This window comes from Syngnathus typhle, linkage group LG21 (assembly GCF_033458585.1).
Source record: "Syngnathus typhle isolate RoL2023-S1 ecotype Sweden linkage group LG21, RoL_Styp_1.0, whole genome shotgun sequence".
NCBI lineage: Eukaryota > Metazoa > Chordata > Actinopteri > Syngnathiformes > Syngnathidae > Syngnathus > Syngnathus typhle.
Genome location: NC_083758.1, coordinates 9,032,219 through 9,046,842, shown reverse-complemented (window position 1 = coordinate 9,046,842; position 14,624 = coordinate 9,032,219). Strand labels below are relative to the sequence as shown.

The window sequence follows — 14,624 nt, the reverse complement described above, 5'->3', positions numbered from 1 at the left end:
ACGGCTCAATAATGGCCGGAGCGGAGAGTTCAACTCGCTCGGTTTTGATGGGCTGCCAGGTCACGTGACCGACCCCACTTCCTATCCCATGCACCTACTACAGCGTTCGTTTGGTGGCTTGTCAACAATATTTGTGTTCTCCCGTGGCAGCATATGGTTGCCCACAGAAATGCTGCTTGTAATTTGATGCTTTCATTGATTTTGGTTGGGCAATCGCTTGCTCGCCCGCTCGCTCGCTCGAAACAAAAAGCCCACATCAAAATGCTTGCACTGCTCCACGTTACAATGATGGCCTTTAATCGAGTCACACAAAAATAGGCAATTTAAAACAAGCGCACGTCTCAGGAAGCCAAATCCTCCAAATTCTTCATCAAACAGAACTCACGTCAAGGATGCGAGTAAGAGTCACTTTTGTGCTTGACCCCTCCCCCCACCACGCGACCGTCTCTGTCGACGGTTCATTCCACTGTTCAATAGTTCAGTGCTCTTTTTGCACGAGGAGCCACGAAAAGGTCAGGGGCCGTCCGAGTCTTGGCGGCCGCTGCAATTGCAGCAAAGCATTACTTTGGCCACCAGTTTGTCCTGGCACCAAAGCCCTACTTTTACACCTGACCTAAGCACAAGAGGAGAAAACGAGCTTTTTGGGAAATAATGACATCCCTATGCGGCCCATGGAAAAACGCGCAGGCCCGATCTGCCTTTCCGGTTCCTCCCGAGATGTCCGGCGACCTCCGCCGCTCCCGGCGGCCATATGCCAAGCGCTTGTCGGACGGGGCCGACTGCTTCCTGGCTAAAAGGGGGTGGGGGACGGGGGGTGGCTTGGAGGGGTCGTCACGCCGCTGCGTCCCATCCAGAAGCGGCCCGGCCCCGGTCAGATGAAGCCCCTGCGAACGTCGGGCGGCCGGGGGTCGCCGCGCCGCCGGCGCTCGCCATGCGGCAGCGGCGGGCCGATGGGGTCGTAGCGCGCGCCATGGGGCAGGGCCGGCGGTCTCTGGTCGTAGGCCCCGCCGATGATGCCGGGGACCCGCGGGGGGGCGAAGGGGACCGGCCCGAACAGGGGGCGGCGGATGAAGGGGGGGAGCGAGCACGGGCGCTCCACCGCGCCTCGCTTCTGCCGGAACTTGTAGAAGCTCTTGTACAGCTGCGCACACAAAGGCAAAGACGCCGTCAGGCGAAGATGGCGTCAGTCAAAAACGCCAGGCAGCTAAGGCGCAGCCAGCTTCAAGGCAGCCAAAACGCAGCTAGCTTAAAGGCGGCCAGGACGCAGCCGGCTTAAAGGCGGCCGAGACGCAGCCGGCTTAAAGGCGGCCGAGACGCTGGCAGCTTAAAGGCGGCTGACCTCCTTCCAGTTGGTCTCTCCCTGCCATTTGTGATCTGCAGGTCGACAAAGAGGTCACGTGAGCTCACGCAGAGGTCACGGGACCCGCGCGCACGCGCCTTACCGCTGAAGTCGCGCCGCACCAGGTGCCTCCAGAGGGCGGCGTCCGAGGCGGCGGCGTTCAGATGTCGACAGACGGCCGACAGACGCACCACCGAGGTCACGTCCAGCAGACGCAGCACCAGCAGCAGCAACTCGGGGGGAAGGGCGGCCAGGCCGAACGCCACCGGCAGACACAGAGCTGGAAACCAAGAGCCACCGCTCACATTTGCGGGTCAGCAGAGCCGAGCCGGGCCGGGCCGGGCCGGGCCGTGGCGGGCGTCTTACCTTCGCGCGTGGCGGCGATCAGCGGGTAGACCAGCTGGTCCTTGAACACTCGCGACAGGCGACTCAGACCGGTGAAGGCGGACGCCGCACTCGCTCCTGCAAAGGACATGGGTCAGCCGGGAGCCACCGGACAGCGCGCTCGGACGCTCTGACCTTGCCAGGCCTCCGTCACGTAGCCGGCGGGCTCCACGCAGACTTTGGCCGCCATGCTGGCGCTGTCGGCCACCTGCAGAATGGCTGCGGGCAACGCGACAAACGCAGTCAGGTCGGTCGATGAAAAGACCGAGCGGGACGCTCACCTTCGATGACCAGCGCCGGGTTCATGGGCACCGCCACCACCGTGACCGCGCCCCTTTCGCACAGCGTGTGCGTGTACTGAAGTCTGTAGGCGCCGCCGGACGAACGCCATGCAGACGGCATTTCGCCGGGCTTCGCCTCGCCGCTCTGTCAAGGTTTGGTCAAAAGAAAGATATCCCGAAGTCGTCGTGAGATAGAGCCATCATTTTATCGCCACCGATGGGAGAGCAGCCCAAGGATGGACGGACGGGGCCTCCCTCGCGCAAATGGGGCCGGCCGAGCGCACCGGCGCGCCGAGATGCCGCTCTGATCAAAAAAGGGGGGGTGGGGGGGCGTCAAAAAAAAAAAAAAAAAAGCAGTTCCTGACCTGCGGCGTGAAACCCGTCTCCAGCATCAGGAGGTGGGCAGCCACTACAATGGCGTCGGCGGGGCAGGTGACCGCCGCGGCGCGGTAGAGCAGCTCCAGCGACAGCGGCGCCTGACCCTCGCCCGCCTCGCCGCACAGCATGGGCTCCCAGCTGAGAGTCGCCGGCGTCGGGCGGGCACGCTGGTCCGGAGAAGCGGCCACCCTACGGGGCTGCACAAGCCCATCACATAACAGTAACACTCATGAGTGACAACGTCGCATCCAGGTGAATGACATGATCAATTTGCTCAAGACATCATCTCACTCACGGCGGCGGCAGTTTGAGCGCCGGTCGGGGTCACGGGCCCCACGGTGACGGGCCCGGCGGGGCGCCAGGCGCCGGCCGCGGGGCGAGGGTCGTCGTTGCTGTTGGCTGCGGCGCCGGCGGGAAGCAGGACGCGGATGAGATCACCCGGTACGACGCCGCACGACGACAGCTTCTGACCCGTGTCGGCGAGGAGCTCGGCGCCGTTGAGAGAAAGGCCAAAGGTCACGTCTGGGCTGAGAACAGCAAAATTTCAACATTGGGCTCATGCCCAAGAAACACACAATTGTCACTTTCTCAGCAAACCCGTCTCGTGCTCGCTCACGTAGCTAACGCGGAAGCGCGGTGACGTCACCCGACGTTAGCGCACACGCCTTTTGAGTCAGGTGACGTGACGACGCGTATTTACCTTGGCGGCGGACACGTGACACATCGCAACGTCTCTACACACGAGCGGCAAGCTTCTAACGTCACTCTTGGCTTGACAAAAATCAACCAACTTTTCCTAGCGTAACAAGGAGTGTTCCAGCTGTCGCCCCTCGATGACGTCAAACCCACTCGCTCGCTCGCTCCTCACGAACGGGCAGGCAGGCAGGCAGGCAGGCAGATCGAGCGAGCATTATTTTCCCATTCGGCAGAATGATCTGTAGTTGTGTGCTGCTGCGGCGGCGGCGGCGGCGGCGGCGGCGACTGACCCGAGTCCGTGTCCGGGCAGCAGGACGTCACGGATGTGCTCCATGAGCTCCTTCAAAGTGGACTCGGGACCACCCACCAAGTCCACTTTGCTGGTTTGCTTGCAGATGCGAATTCGCAACTTCATCCTGTTGGCGTAACCGCAAATTGTTACAAATCGTGCTCTTCTGTTGACTGTATGAAGCCATCTTGTCTGTTTTTGCTGAGTCATTAATTAGCATCGCACCGTGCAAAACGAGATTAAAACCAAACATATCAGGCGACCCATGAACCGGTGCCGTCTAATTCAGGTCATTTCTATTTGCATAGGAATCTAACACACTTCAAAACTCCGAAGTTGAAGCCATTTCGTTTTGTATGGCGTAAAAATAAGATGAAGCCCGCCCGCCCGCAGCAAAGCGAAAAAACGTCAAGAACTGGAGTCTTGTGGACGAGCCCCCGGACATTCAAATGAAAGTCAAAGAAGAGGAAATAGAACCTGGCTAGCGTACTCTGGCTGAAGAAATGTGTGGCTGCCTTCTCATTTTCCGCAATCAACTCAGGACGACAACATCCGCTTTTCAATATAAAACAAAGGGGAGCGGAAATGTCCTCTCTCCGTTGGCACACAACGGTACGCACTTCAATCATATGCACGCCCCTGTCATTCAAGAACGAAAGCACACTTGACAGTTCCATTTATAAAGACTGTCATTACGGACAAAAGTATACTGATCGTGTATAATGACGCTTGATCCGTCCGTCCGCCTTGTCTTCCTTTGAAATCGTTGCTGATTTTGTTTTGAAACACAGCCGCCATATTGACCACAGCTTGGACTACATCGACGGCAAGCCAGCTGTCCAAGATTCAATAAGACAACAAAAGTCATTTGGGAAAAAAGCCACTGTGGAAAGTTACACATCGGAGCACAATACTTCGTATTGGTTGCCCGTTGTATGATAGCGCTCAAATTATGGGGGAACCTTTTTTTTTTCTATTGTGTTGCATTTCTTGAAATACTCGCGGCTTTCCGTAGCACTCCGTCTGCCTGCCCCCAATTTCGTGCCGTGCAGACCATACGCACTATTGAGTCAAGCATTTGAACCTGACAACCAAAAGCGTCATCATGAGTAGAAATTACAACGACGAGTTGCAATATTTGGACAAGATTGACACCAACTGCTGGAGAATAAAAAAGGGCTTTGTTCCCAACATGAAGGTAAATCTTCCCAAGACTGCCAATTGTGAACGTGGCTAGTTAGCAAGCTAGCCGCATTTCACATGTCTCGCATGTCAGATCAATTGACACCAAAGAACATCATGCATGAATTACGCTGTTATTACTAAATGGCGACTTGGAGAGATGTATCATTCATTGGACATGATGACGCCATGTATGTATCTATATGCATGTATGTATGTATGTATGTATGTGTCTTTCAGGTGGAAGGAATCTTCTACGTCAACGAGCCTCTAGAAAAATTGATGTTTGAGGAGCTGCGGAATGCGTGTCGAGGAGGAGGTGAAGTCATGCTCATCTTATCTTCTGGAAACGTCTGGCTGCACGAGTGTGAGCACCTTTGGAGCTCTTGCTGATCATTTGCGTGTGTCTCCATTGGTCAGGTGTGGGTGGATTCCTTCCAGCCATGAAACAGATCGGAAACGTGGCGGCCCTGCCCGGGATCGTCAACGTACGTATGCGCCGCGCCGCGCCCACCGCCCCGCACCATTCACTCGTTGACATTCATTTAGGCCTGGGTGATCCCACAAGTGCATTTTCAAAGTTGGCCACGGGGAGAGAACAGTTTGACAACAAACTGAATTCATGACGGAAATGGAATTTGATGAGGAAACATTGGGACTCGATTTGCGAGACGCGGCAGCCCTGACGCGTGCCTTTTGTCCATAGAAATCCATTGGGCTCCCAGACGTCCACTCGGGTTACGGCTTCGCCATCGGGAACATGGCTGCCTTTGACATGGACGACCCGGACGCGGTGGTGTCTCCGGGTGAGCCAAGCCTCGTCGACAAGGTGTTTTTGCCAGGCCGCTAAAGGAGGACCAACGTACGTACGTGCATGCGTGCAGGAGGCGTGGGCTTCGACATCAACTGCGGCGTGCGTCTGCTGAGGACCAACCTGGATGAGCGAGATGTGCAGCCCGTCAAGGAGCAGCTGGCGCAATCGCTCTTTGACCACATCCCGGTCGGCGTCGGCTCCAAAGGCGTCATCCCCATGGGAGCCAAGTAAGGGGGTTAGCGGGGAGGGGGCTGCGGCGCCAGGTCGATGAGCTGTGCGGGTGCCCGGCAGGGACCTGGAGGAGGCGCTGGAGATGGGGGTGGACTGGTCGCTGCGCGAGGGCTACGCTTGGGCCGAGGACAAGGAGCATTGCGAGGAGTACGGCAGGATGCTGCAGGCCGACCCAAACAAGGTCTCGTCCAAGGCCAAGAAACGGGGACTGCCCCAGGTAAAAGTCGCACACTGCTGGACAAACGGGTCCTTTCAGCACCAATTTGAGGTGTAAAAAAAAAAAGTCAAAGCTTTGGTCCAACGGGGGAGAATGGCTTTGTTTTCTTTTCAGCTGGGAACGCTGGGAGCGGGAAACCACTACGCCGAGATCCAGGTGGTGGACGAGATTTACGACGACTACGCGGCCAAGAAGATGGGCGTGGACCACAAGGGGCAGGTGTGCGTCATGATCCACAGCGGCAGCAGAGGCCTGGGTCATCAGGTGGCCACAGGTACGTGGCTGGACAAAAGAAAGCCATTTAGTCTGCTTTGGGCTGTGAGCGGGATGGCTCCTTTTGCGGCGCGCAGACGCGCTGGTGGCCATGGAGAAGGCCATGAAGCGTGACAAGATCGCCGTCAACGACCGGCAGCTGGCATGCGCTCGCATCACGTCGCAGGAAGGACAGGACTACCTGAAGGGAATGGCCGCCGCCGGCAATTACGCCTGGGTCAATCGCTCGTCCATGACCTTCCTCACCAGGCAGGTAGGGTGCGCGGCAATTTGCTTCAATTCAAAAGCTTTTGTTAGCTGGTGAGCATTTTGCGCCGGCGGGCCATGCCATGCCATGCCATGCCATGCCATGCCATGCCAGGCCTTCTCCAAAGTGTTCCAGAGCACGCCGGACGACCTGGACATGCACGTCATCTACGACGTGTCGCACAACATCGCCAAGGTGGAGGAGCACATGGTGGACGGACGCCAGCGCACCCTGCTGGTGCACCGCAAGGGCTCCACGCGCGCCTTCCCCCCCCACCACCCGCTCATCCCCGTCGACTACCAGGTCTGCCGCCGCCGCCAGTTATGTCAAAAATGGATGATGGCCCCATAACCTCTTTGCCGTCCGTCCAGTTGACGGGCCAGCCGGTCCTGATCGGGGGAACCATGGGCACGTGCAGCTACGTCCTCACCGGCACCGAGCGCGGCATGACCAACACTTTCGGAACCACATGTCACGGAGCGGTAAAAAAAAAAAAAAAATGTTTGCCCAAAAGTGTAACTGTCGACTGGACCGCTGTGGAAGGCCAAAGAGAATTTTATTAAGCGCGCACGTACTTACTTGCCCGGCGGGCACGCAGGGTCGAGCTCTGTCCCGGGCCAAATCCCGCCGCAATCTGGACTTCCAGGACGTTCTGGACCAGCTGGCCGACAAAGGCATCGCCATCCGGGTGGCGTCCCCCAAACTGGTCATGGAGGAGGTGGGCTCGTCCGCCCGCCCGCCGTGGCTTCCGCTTGCCGCGTGTCCTCGGTCTTACCTCTGGGCTCTCCTCAGGCTCCCGAGTCGTACAAAAACGTGACGGATGTGGTGGACACGTGTCACGAGGCCGGCATCAGCAGGAAGGCCATCAAACTGAGGCCCATCGCCGTCATCAAAGGATAACCCAAATAAAGGCTTCATTCAAAGCGCACATTTTCTCGCTATGAGACTTTCTTCAAGCATATGGACAGAGTTGCAAAAAAGAGTTGAAAGTCAAATGAAGACAATGGAAGGAAGTGCGATTCGATTTTTTTTTTTTTTTTACTATTTGTGCTAACAGAAAGGAGCTGATTACTCAGCGCAAAAAATGAAAACAAAGCGGTTCCTCTTATCTTATTTACAGCCCCTGCTTCATCCTCGGAGCCGACGCGCCCGAACCGTATCTGCTTCAACGACACTTTAAATAAAAATACAAAGAAACGCGTCAGCTCTTTTGGGGGGGGGTCAATGAAAACCAAACTGCAAAGCGCCCGCTCGGCGTCCAGGAGGGCGACTCCTCCGGCGGCCCGCTACTGCCCGCTTCGCTGGAAGAACATCTGAGGAGGTGAAAGGCATCGAGACGTGTTAGGAGGGCCATCAAATCTTCCATTTCACAAATGTGCAATTTGCTTGGATTTCCCCCGCTGGCAAACGAGCGCTGCTGCATTCGCAGCCATGTTAGCAAACACAAGTCTGACCTTCAAGTAGGTCTTGAGGACTTTGACGTCAGGCTGCTGCAGGACGTGACAAAGCTCCTGGGGGGAAAAAAAAAGACAAGACAGGAACGGAGAACGTTGTGACTCCTGCAAGTCAGCTAGTCTGGCTGGCTGTCTGGAGCCGAGCGGCGTCTGTCTGACCTGCGCCACGTCCGGACAAACGTGAAGCGACGGGAGGTAGTCTCGCTGCAAGAACTCCAACAGTTCAGGACCCTGACACACGGCAAAGTCAAAAACGGCAGCCAAAGGTCAGTCGCCAGCCGAACGTTACCTGCTGGACGAAGACCATCTTCAGCGTCACGGCGACCTCGGCCAAGGTCTGAAAGGTCACACGGACAATTAGGACAGGCGCGTGCTCACTCGCACGCACGCACGCCGGCCGGCACGCACCAGCACGGTCTGCGCGTCTGACAGGTCAAAGGTTGGCTTGAGAGGAGCCAAGAAGCAGGCGGGAACAATGTGTTTGTAGGTGAAGTCCCGGAAGCCCGTCATGCCCGCCTTGCCCCCTGCAAGCACACGTGTGGTACGCAAAGATGGATGGATGGATGGATGGCAACCGGCGCTGGCAGAGGCAGGCCTCACCCCAGAGCTCCACCAGCCTGGCGAGCACGGCGAAGCAGGTCTTCTGCGCGATGGGGTCAGGGAAGTCCACGGCTCCCTGGATGAGAGTGAAGAGTACCCGCTCGACGTTCTCCGCACCCTGGTTGGCCAGAACCTCGCTCATGCCGCTGCCGGCGACCGTGTGGACGAAGGAGAAGTAGCTCCTGCGCAGCATCTGCTTCTCCAGGGCGGCCGCCTGGTCGTTGGCGTCGGCGGGCCGCCCCAGCGCCTCGAAGATGGCCAGCACTAGCGGCATGAAGACCTGCTGGAGAAAGGGGGACACCTGCCGCTGCCGTGGCAACGGGCGGGCATTCAGCAGGGGAGCAATTCTCTGGCCAATTTCCAAGCCATTACATTCATGGTTCCCGCAAACAGTCGTCCACTTTTCTAAGTTGGCAAGAGAAGAAAGAACGTTTGCTTCCTACTTTGAACTTGGTGGTGATCTGGCTGATGAGCGGGATGAACTCCTGCAGGTCTTTGGCCTCGCAGTCCTTGAGCATGTGCTCGGAGGCGGCGGGGACGAAGGGCAGCACCTCCTCCTCCATGCAGATGATCATGCGGTGCAGGAAGGAGCGCACGCAGCTGCGCAGCGCCTCCCGCTGGACGGGGCAGCTCAGCGCCGGCAGGAAGGCGTGCAGGCAGTCCCGGTAGACTTCGGTGCAGCCGCACTGCTTCACCGTCTGCTTGTTGCTGAAGGCCTTGCTGGTGCGACTGCCGGGAGGGGAGAAAGGGGGGGGGGGGGGGGGTTGTGGGCGTTAGTCTCTATGTCGGCCCGCCTCCACGTGAAGCGGATGGAGCGAGGAAGGGCGCCCGTCTGACCTGACGAAGCCGACGGCGTGGCTGAGGCAGTCGGCGACGGCCGCCTGCGTCTCCTCGTCCGTCTCCAGGGAGAGCTTGTCCAGCAGCAACCGGAAGGCGTCCACGAGCGGCGCCAGCAGGCTGCGCATCAGCGCCCGCTTCCTCTCCGCCGGACTCTCGCTGCTCACGATCAGCACGCCCGCCGCCTCGAAGATGAAGAGCTGGTCGTCGCTGGTCAGCGGCGCCGGGAAGGTCTTGTCCTGCGGGAGACGAGCGAGGCTTAAAGGGTGCCGGGCCGGGCCGGGGCGGGCGCTTACGTACGGGAGGAGCCAGCTCCAGGAGGTCCTGGATCCGGGTCAAGATGTCCTCGATGAACGAGGTCATGTGTTTGCTGAAAGGCACAGGCGGCGGTGGCAGGAAAAAAACCCCAAATCAACACGGGCTATGACACCAGCCCGGTCCCATCTTTCCCCCACTGATGACGGACTCACTGGAGTGTTTTGACGAAACGCGAGAAAAGGTAGGCTACTCGACTGCGGACTTTGGGACTGTTGTGTCTCAGTCCTCGCTGGTCCAGAAAAGCCATCTGAGAAGACACACACGCAGCCTCAGATTGCACGCTCTTGCAAATGAGCAAAGGTGCGCTTTTACCAAGACGCCAGGAATGTGCTGGGGCTCCACCGTGAAGAATTTGTCGTATCGGACGACCGTCTCGAAGAATTCCAGGGTCACCGACGTGTGCCCGTAGTCGCTCACGCCGCACGTGACCAACTGAGAAAGACAAGACAAAGGATGCGCACGGGCGAGCGGCACGGGCGAGAGCGAGCGAGCGAGCGGCGGGCGAGCGCTGACCGTGGCCATCATGTCCTGCAGCGCTCCGCTCTTGACGGCGTCTCCCGAGAAGTGTGCCCCGTGCGAGGCGGGCAGAGCCTCTCCCAGCATGTACAGCAGCCGGATGGCCACCTCCACCTCCTTGAAGGAGGCGCTCTGCCACTTGCTGTGGAGCAAACAGTCAGTTCCATGCCCAGCTCCACCCGTGTCCTTCTGGTGCGCTGCGGTGCGCTGCGGTGCGCTGCGGCTCACCCCATGGTGTCGGCAAAGACACGGCCAACGGAGTCCAGGACCAGCTCGGGGGACACCTGGGCCAGGCGGTCCAGGAGCATCTTCAGCTGTTTCCTGTACTCCACAAACATGGCCTCGTCCTCGCCCTAACGCACGCACGGCACGGGCTGACGTTAGCACACAGTCCGGCCCGGCCCGGCCCGGCCCCCCGACGAGCAAACGTACCTCGTTGTCAAAGTTGTACTCGTCGTCATACGTCAACTTCTTGACCACGGCCAGCATGATGGCCTGCTCGTGCGGGAAGGGCACAAGTTGAGCGCGGACCGCATCTCGCACTTACCCGCGCCGGCGCCCGCGCTCACCTCCATGTTGCTCTTCTGACCGTGGCTGAGCTCGGGCAGCTGTCGAAGAAAGAAGAGGCAGATGAAGAGGAAGGCCCCGGCCGGGGACGCGACACGACGGGGGAACGTCGGGAGGCGGCCACCTGCTTGAGGACTTGCAGGTACTCGTAGCAGAAGGCCACCACGTTGGCGGAGATGTCGTCGTCGGGGTGCGCCAGGAGGCGCAGCACCAGCGCCACCTTGGCCTCCAGGGCCCGCAGCGCGGCGCCGGCCTCATCGGCGCTGCCCGCCTTGGCCAGCTTGCTCCAGCTCAGGACCAGACTCTGGCCCATCCCGTTGACCAGACGCGAGAACTTGGCCAGGAAGTCCACGTCCTCCTCCTCCTCAAAGCAGCACCCGCCAACGTTAGCGACACCAAAACAACGTCATTCAAATGACGTCAGAGCGTCGGCCGTGTCCGAAGCTCCGGTCCGTCGGAATGCTCTAAACCAGTGGTCCCCAACCATTTTTGCACCACGGACCGGTTACGTGTCGGAAATATTTTCGCGGAGCGGCCTTTATATAAATAAATATATTTACATATGTATTATTTAAATATTTATACATATAAATAGGATGAAATAAAATGATACGACTGGCATAACAACAAATATAAAGCACATAAAAATAAAACGTTGAATTAGTTAGTGGGAGCACCGAGCTCTTTTCTCAGAAATGAGCCGTTCCCATCTAGGCGTAATCAGAGACAATGACACCCCAAGTGGTTGAGGTTTGTCTTTAGATGCAGGATGCTTGGTCTCCATGTGCCGAAGCAGGTTTGAAGGCTTCATTGCCTCGTCAGCTAGCCTTTCGCCACATATGCCGAGTCACCTGTGGCGATAAATCCATATTTTAAGTAGGACTCCAGAAATGTTCTTTTAAATGCAGCTTTCCTTTTCTTAGAAGTCGTAGCCTCTTCTTCTTCGCCGTCCTCATTGGACGTTTTTCCCTTTCCGAAGAAGCTTTCCAAACTTCTCTGTTTCTTGCTCATTTTCGCTTGACAGATGTAATTGGGAGAGATTCGGCAAATTTTTTATATTTTTCAAAATAAATTCTTACTCATTTTTGCTAGCTTTGCGGGCTCGACTGGGGAAACATGTCACGTGACCGGGACGAGCGTCTTGACCTGAATGAATTGATCGTCAATGAAACAATATATCTATATACATATATATATATATATCTTTTTTTTCCCTGTGCGGCTTGGCGGCCCGGTACCAAGTGACCCGCGGACCGGCGCCGGTCCGCGGCCCGGTGGTTGGGGACCACTGCTCTAAACGCCGGCGGGCGGATGCGTAACGAAGCCTACCTGCTCCACGCAGAAGAAGCCGGCCGACTGCAGCACTTGCGCCAGCGACTCCACCAGCTTGGTTTTGTCGGCGGGGTCCATGCCCTTGTTGACGATCTCCAGGAGGCAGTCGCAGGCCTCCTCGCGCAGCTCCTCCACCGACATGTGGCTCAGCAGCAGGTCCACGAACCTGGCGGCCGGCCCGGCAGCAGCGCACGTCAGCACGACGACAAAGAGCGGCGAGGCGAGCCATACCGTTGGTTGGCGATGAGGCCCAGGTCGATCCAGGAGACGTAGGCACCCACCACTTCCAGGCACTGGCAGGTCAGCTCAGGGTGGCTGCGCTGGTACGTGTGCAGGATCTGGAACCAGGACTCCACCAGGTTGGGGATGCACTGCTCCCGCATGGCGTCCTTGATCAACGTGTTCCGCCGAGTCTCCTGAACACACGACGTGAGGGAAGGAGGGAGGGAGGTAAGGGGCGACAGGGAGGGAGGCGCGCTTCATTTGCTCAGGTACCTCGGGCGCGTGCAGGACGTCCCTGTCGACCACCTCGCCGTCGACGGCCATGAGCGTGCGCAGGTAGATGTCGACGCCGCGGGGATCCAGGCCCACCAGCGCCAGGATGTCAAAGAAGAAGTCGGGCCACAGCGCCGGGTACTCGGCCACAAAAGTCAGCGCCAACACCTGCGCCGCTTTGTTGCGCACAAAGATCTTCTCGGGCTGCGCGCTCAGCAGCTGCCAACGCCAGAGCGTCAAGGTGAGCGGTGGTGGGTCACAGCAGCGGGCGGGCGGTCGGGCCCGATGGGGTGCCGCAACTGACCTGACGTTGCAGCCACTTCATCAGCGTCTCTCGGATGAGCTGGCGCTGGCCGCCGCTCAGCCCGCCGTGTCTGCAATCACAGCGTCAGTCCGTCGCAGACACGCTCCGGCCCCGCCCCTGCGCTCCAGCCCCGACCCGCCCCCTCCTCACCTGAACTTCACCTGATACTCCAAAACTTGGAAGCAAAAGAACTTGACGTGGTCATCGCTGCAAACAAAGGACAACACGGGTGTGACGCTCCGTGACAAATGCTACCAAAAAGGGTCGCTTGAATGACACGCACGCAGGGACACATGCAGGGACACATGCAGGGACACATGCAGGCACACATGCAGGCACACATGCAGGCACACATGCAGGCACACATGCAGGCACACATGCAGGCAGGCAGGCAGGCAGGCAGGCAGGCAGGCAGGCAGGCAGGCAGGCAGGCACGCACGCACGCAAACACTCACGCACGCATTACCTGTAGAGCCCTTTAGCGAGGGCCTGCGCACACACCTCCCAGGCGTCGTGCGACTCCTTGAGCTGCTCAAAGTACGCCAGAGCCTGAAGGAGACCTAAAGTTAACTGGCATGGCATGTGGACCAATTTTTGCAAACGAGCATGCGTGCACTTGGCTGACCCTCTGGCGGTAGGGCGCGTCAGCATTGGGGTTGAGCCCCAGCAGGGCCTGCTCGTCCATGGCGGCGGCGGCGGCGGCAGACTGACAAGCCATGGGCGGGCGGGTTAGCCTGCTTGCCCCCGTGCGCTGGTCTGCTGTGGCCGGAGGGCCTCGCCTGCTCTCATCTGGAAAAGTCAAACTGGCTGAGCGCTTTCTCGCTGGCCCATCCTTGATGCACACTTTTGGAAAATCTCTTGTACATGTTTGTCAATTTTAAGTTGAGACTCTTCGTAGTGGCGTTTGTGAAGCCAGTGCAACACAAAGTCAAGACTGAGATGACCAGACCAAAAAACAATAAAAATCAACAGCTCAGAATGCCTTTAACACATGATCAAAATACTTGAGCCGGCCGGCCATGTGTGAGGTGCCACATGCGAAGTTTTTTTTTTTTTGTCCGCAGCACAAAAACGATTAAGACCGACTGAAGAAAGTTTAGAGGTACAATGAATCAAAACTTCAGGACGTATATTTTGCCTCTTACTGCAAATGAATAAACAGATCTGTTATTGGTCGGTATCTTCATCCACAAATAATCGGTCCTAAAATGATTTTAAAACATAAACACACACCATTATGGCTTCATATTTTGCTCACAATCTAATTTTGACGAGAAGAGAGAGAACTTTGACACTGGCGTTTGAAGAATTGTGTCCCCTTTCTGGACAGGTGGACTGCATTGTCTAAGTGACAGTTGCTAACACGAGCTAGCTTTAGTTGGCTAGCTCCAAGTAGCCATCCCACTTGGCAGCCAGCCAGCCAGCCAGCCCAGTAGCACAAGCCTCCTCCCGATGGATCATTATCACCGTTATTCGTTTGTTGTTATTGTGACGGCGAGCTTTTGTCCCTCAGTCCTTCTCTCTCTCCCTCCTACCGGCGCCGCTGACCTTATTTCATGCGTCTTTTGCCCGTGCGGCGGCCAAGTCGAGAAAGGCTGCCCCCTCACGTCGCTGCTCTTCGATCGGCCGTCCGTCCGTCTGCTGCCGTAGCGTGCCACCAGGTTCTCCAGACTAGTGCCGCGCGGCGGCGTGTGAAGTGTGAGCTCCTTCACTTCCGGATAACCGACCCGGAAGAGCTTCTCCTCCTTATTCGCTGGGACCTGAGTTTTTGGCACATTGCTGCCACCTACCGATGGGAGGTCGTGCATACGACGTCTCGGTGGCGCTTTCCAGTCCATTAAAAGCACTCGATTGTAAATGGCGACCCCTG

General features: G+C 57.7%; 3 protein-coding genes across 8 annotated transcripts; 1 reads left to right on the top strand and 2 right to left on the bottom strand.

Moving 5' to 3' along the window:
- Positions 1 to 276: 276 nt before the first annotated feature.
- Positions 277 to 4,135, bottom strand: fbxo7 (F-box protein 7). 4 transcript variants are annotated; one of them, XM_061268170.1, is made up of 10 exons: positions 3,845 to 3,978; positions 3,369 to 3,494; positions 2,678 to 2,909; positions 2,370 to 2,579; positions 2,005 to 2,149; positions 1,859 to 1,942; positions 1,706 to 1,801; positions 1,443 to 1,619; positions 1,340 to 1,374; positions 720 to 1,141 (listed from the first exon to the last, which is right to left on the bottom strand). In XM_061268170.1, the coding sequence occupies exons 2-10, from the start codon at positions 3,491 to 3,493 to the stop codon at positions 872 to 874; spliced, it is 1,374 nt and encodes a 457-aa protein (XP_061124154.1). In that variant the 5' UTR covers position 3,494; positions 3,845 to 3,978; the 3' UTR covers positions 720 to 871. The 4 variants fall into 4 exon arrangements, with proteins under 4 accessions (XP_061124151.1, XP_061124152.1, XP_061124153.1 ...); XM_061268167.1 differs by lacking the exon at positions 1,340 to 1,374 and having other exon boundaries at positions 277 to 1,141; positions 3,845 to 4,135; XM_061268168.1 differs by lacking the exon at positions 1,340 to 1,374 and having other exon boundaries at positions 277 to 1,141; positions 3,858 to 4,132.
- Positions 4,136 to 4,235: 100 nt separating this feature from the next.
- On the top strand, positions 4,236 to 7,259 carry rtcb (RNA 2',3'-cyclic phosphate and 5'-OH ligase). The gene is made up of 12 exons (XM_061268174.1): positions 4,236 to 4,565; positions 4,790 to 4,868; positions 4,970 to 5,037; positions 5,256 to 5,355; positions 5,434 to 5,590; positions 5,655 to 5,811; positions 5,926 to 6,085; positions 6,162 to 6,337; positions 6,446 to 6,634; positions 6,703 to 6,813; positions 6,930 to 7,049; positions 7,124 to 7,259. The coding sequence occupies exons 1-12, from the start codon at positions 4,473 to 4,475 to the stop codon at positions 7,229 to 7,231; spliced, it is 1,518 nt and encodes a 505-aa protein (XP_061124158.1). The 5' UTR covers positions 4,236 to 4,472; the 3' UTR covers positions 7,232 to 7,259.
- An 86-nt stretch (positions 7,260 to 7,345) lies between these two features.
- On the bottom strand, positions 7,346 to 14,489 carry xpot (exportin, tRNA (nuclear export receptor for tRNAs)). 3 transcript variants are annotated; one of them, XM_061268164.1, is made up of 24 exons: positions 14,303 to 14,489; positions 13,380 to 13,543; positions 13,221 to 13,303; positions 12,905 to 12,961; positions 12,755 to 12,824; positions 12,451 to 12,669; positions 12,187 to 12,371; positions 11,953 to 12,121; positions 10,748 to 10,987; positions 10,626 to 10,664; positions 10,489 to 10,551; positions 10,285 to 10,409; positions 10,054 to 10,198; positions 9,853 to 9,972; positions 9,693 to 9,787; positions 9,523 to 9,592; positions 9,223 to 9,461; positions 8,829 to 9,114; positions 8,386 to 8,692; positions 8,194 to 8,309; positions 8,075 to 8,122; positions 7,945 to 8,016; positions 7,786 to 7,842; positions 7,346 to 7,644 (listed from the first exon to the last, which is right to left on the bottom strand). In XM_061268164.1, exons 2-24 carry the CDS (start codon positions 13,470 to 13,472, stop codon positions 7,618 to 7,620), a joined length of 2,925 nt encoding a protein of 974 aa, XP_061124148.1. In that variant the 5' UTR covers positions 13,473 to 13,543; positions 14,303 to 14,489; the 3' UTR covers positions 7,346 to 7,617. The 3 variants fall into 3 exon arrangements, with proteins under 3 accessions (XP_061124148.1, XP_061124150.1, XP_061124149.1); XM_061268166.1 differs by having other exon boundaries at positions 8,386 to 8,686; XM_061268165.1 differs by having other exon boundaries at positions 10,748 to 10,984.
- Positions 14,490 to 14,624: the final 135 nt, after the last annotated feature.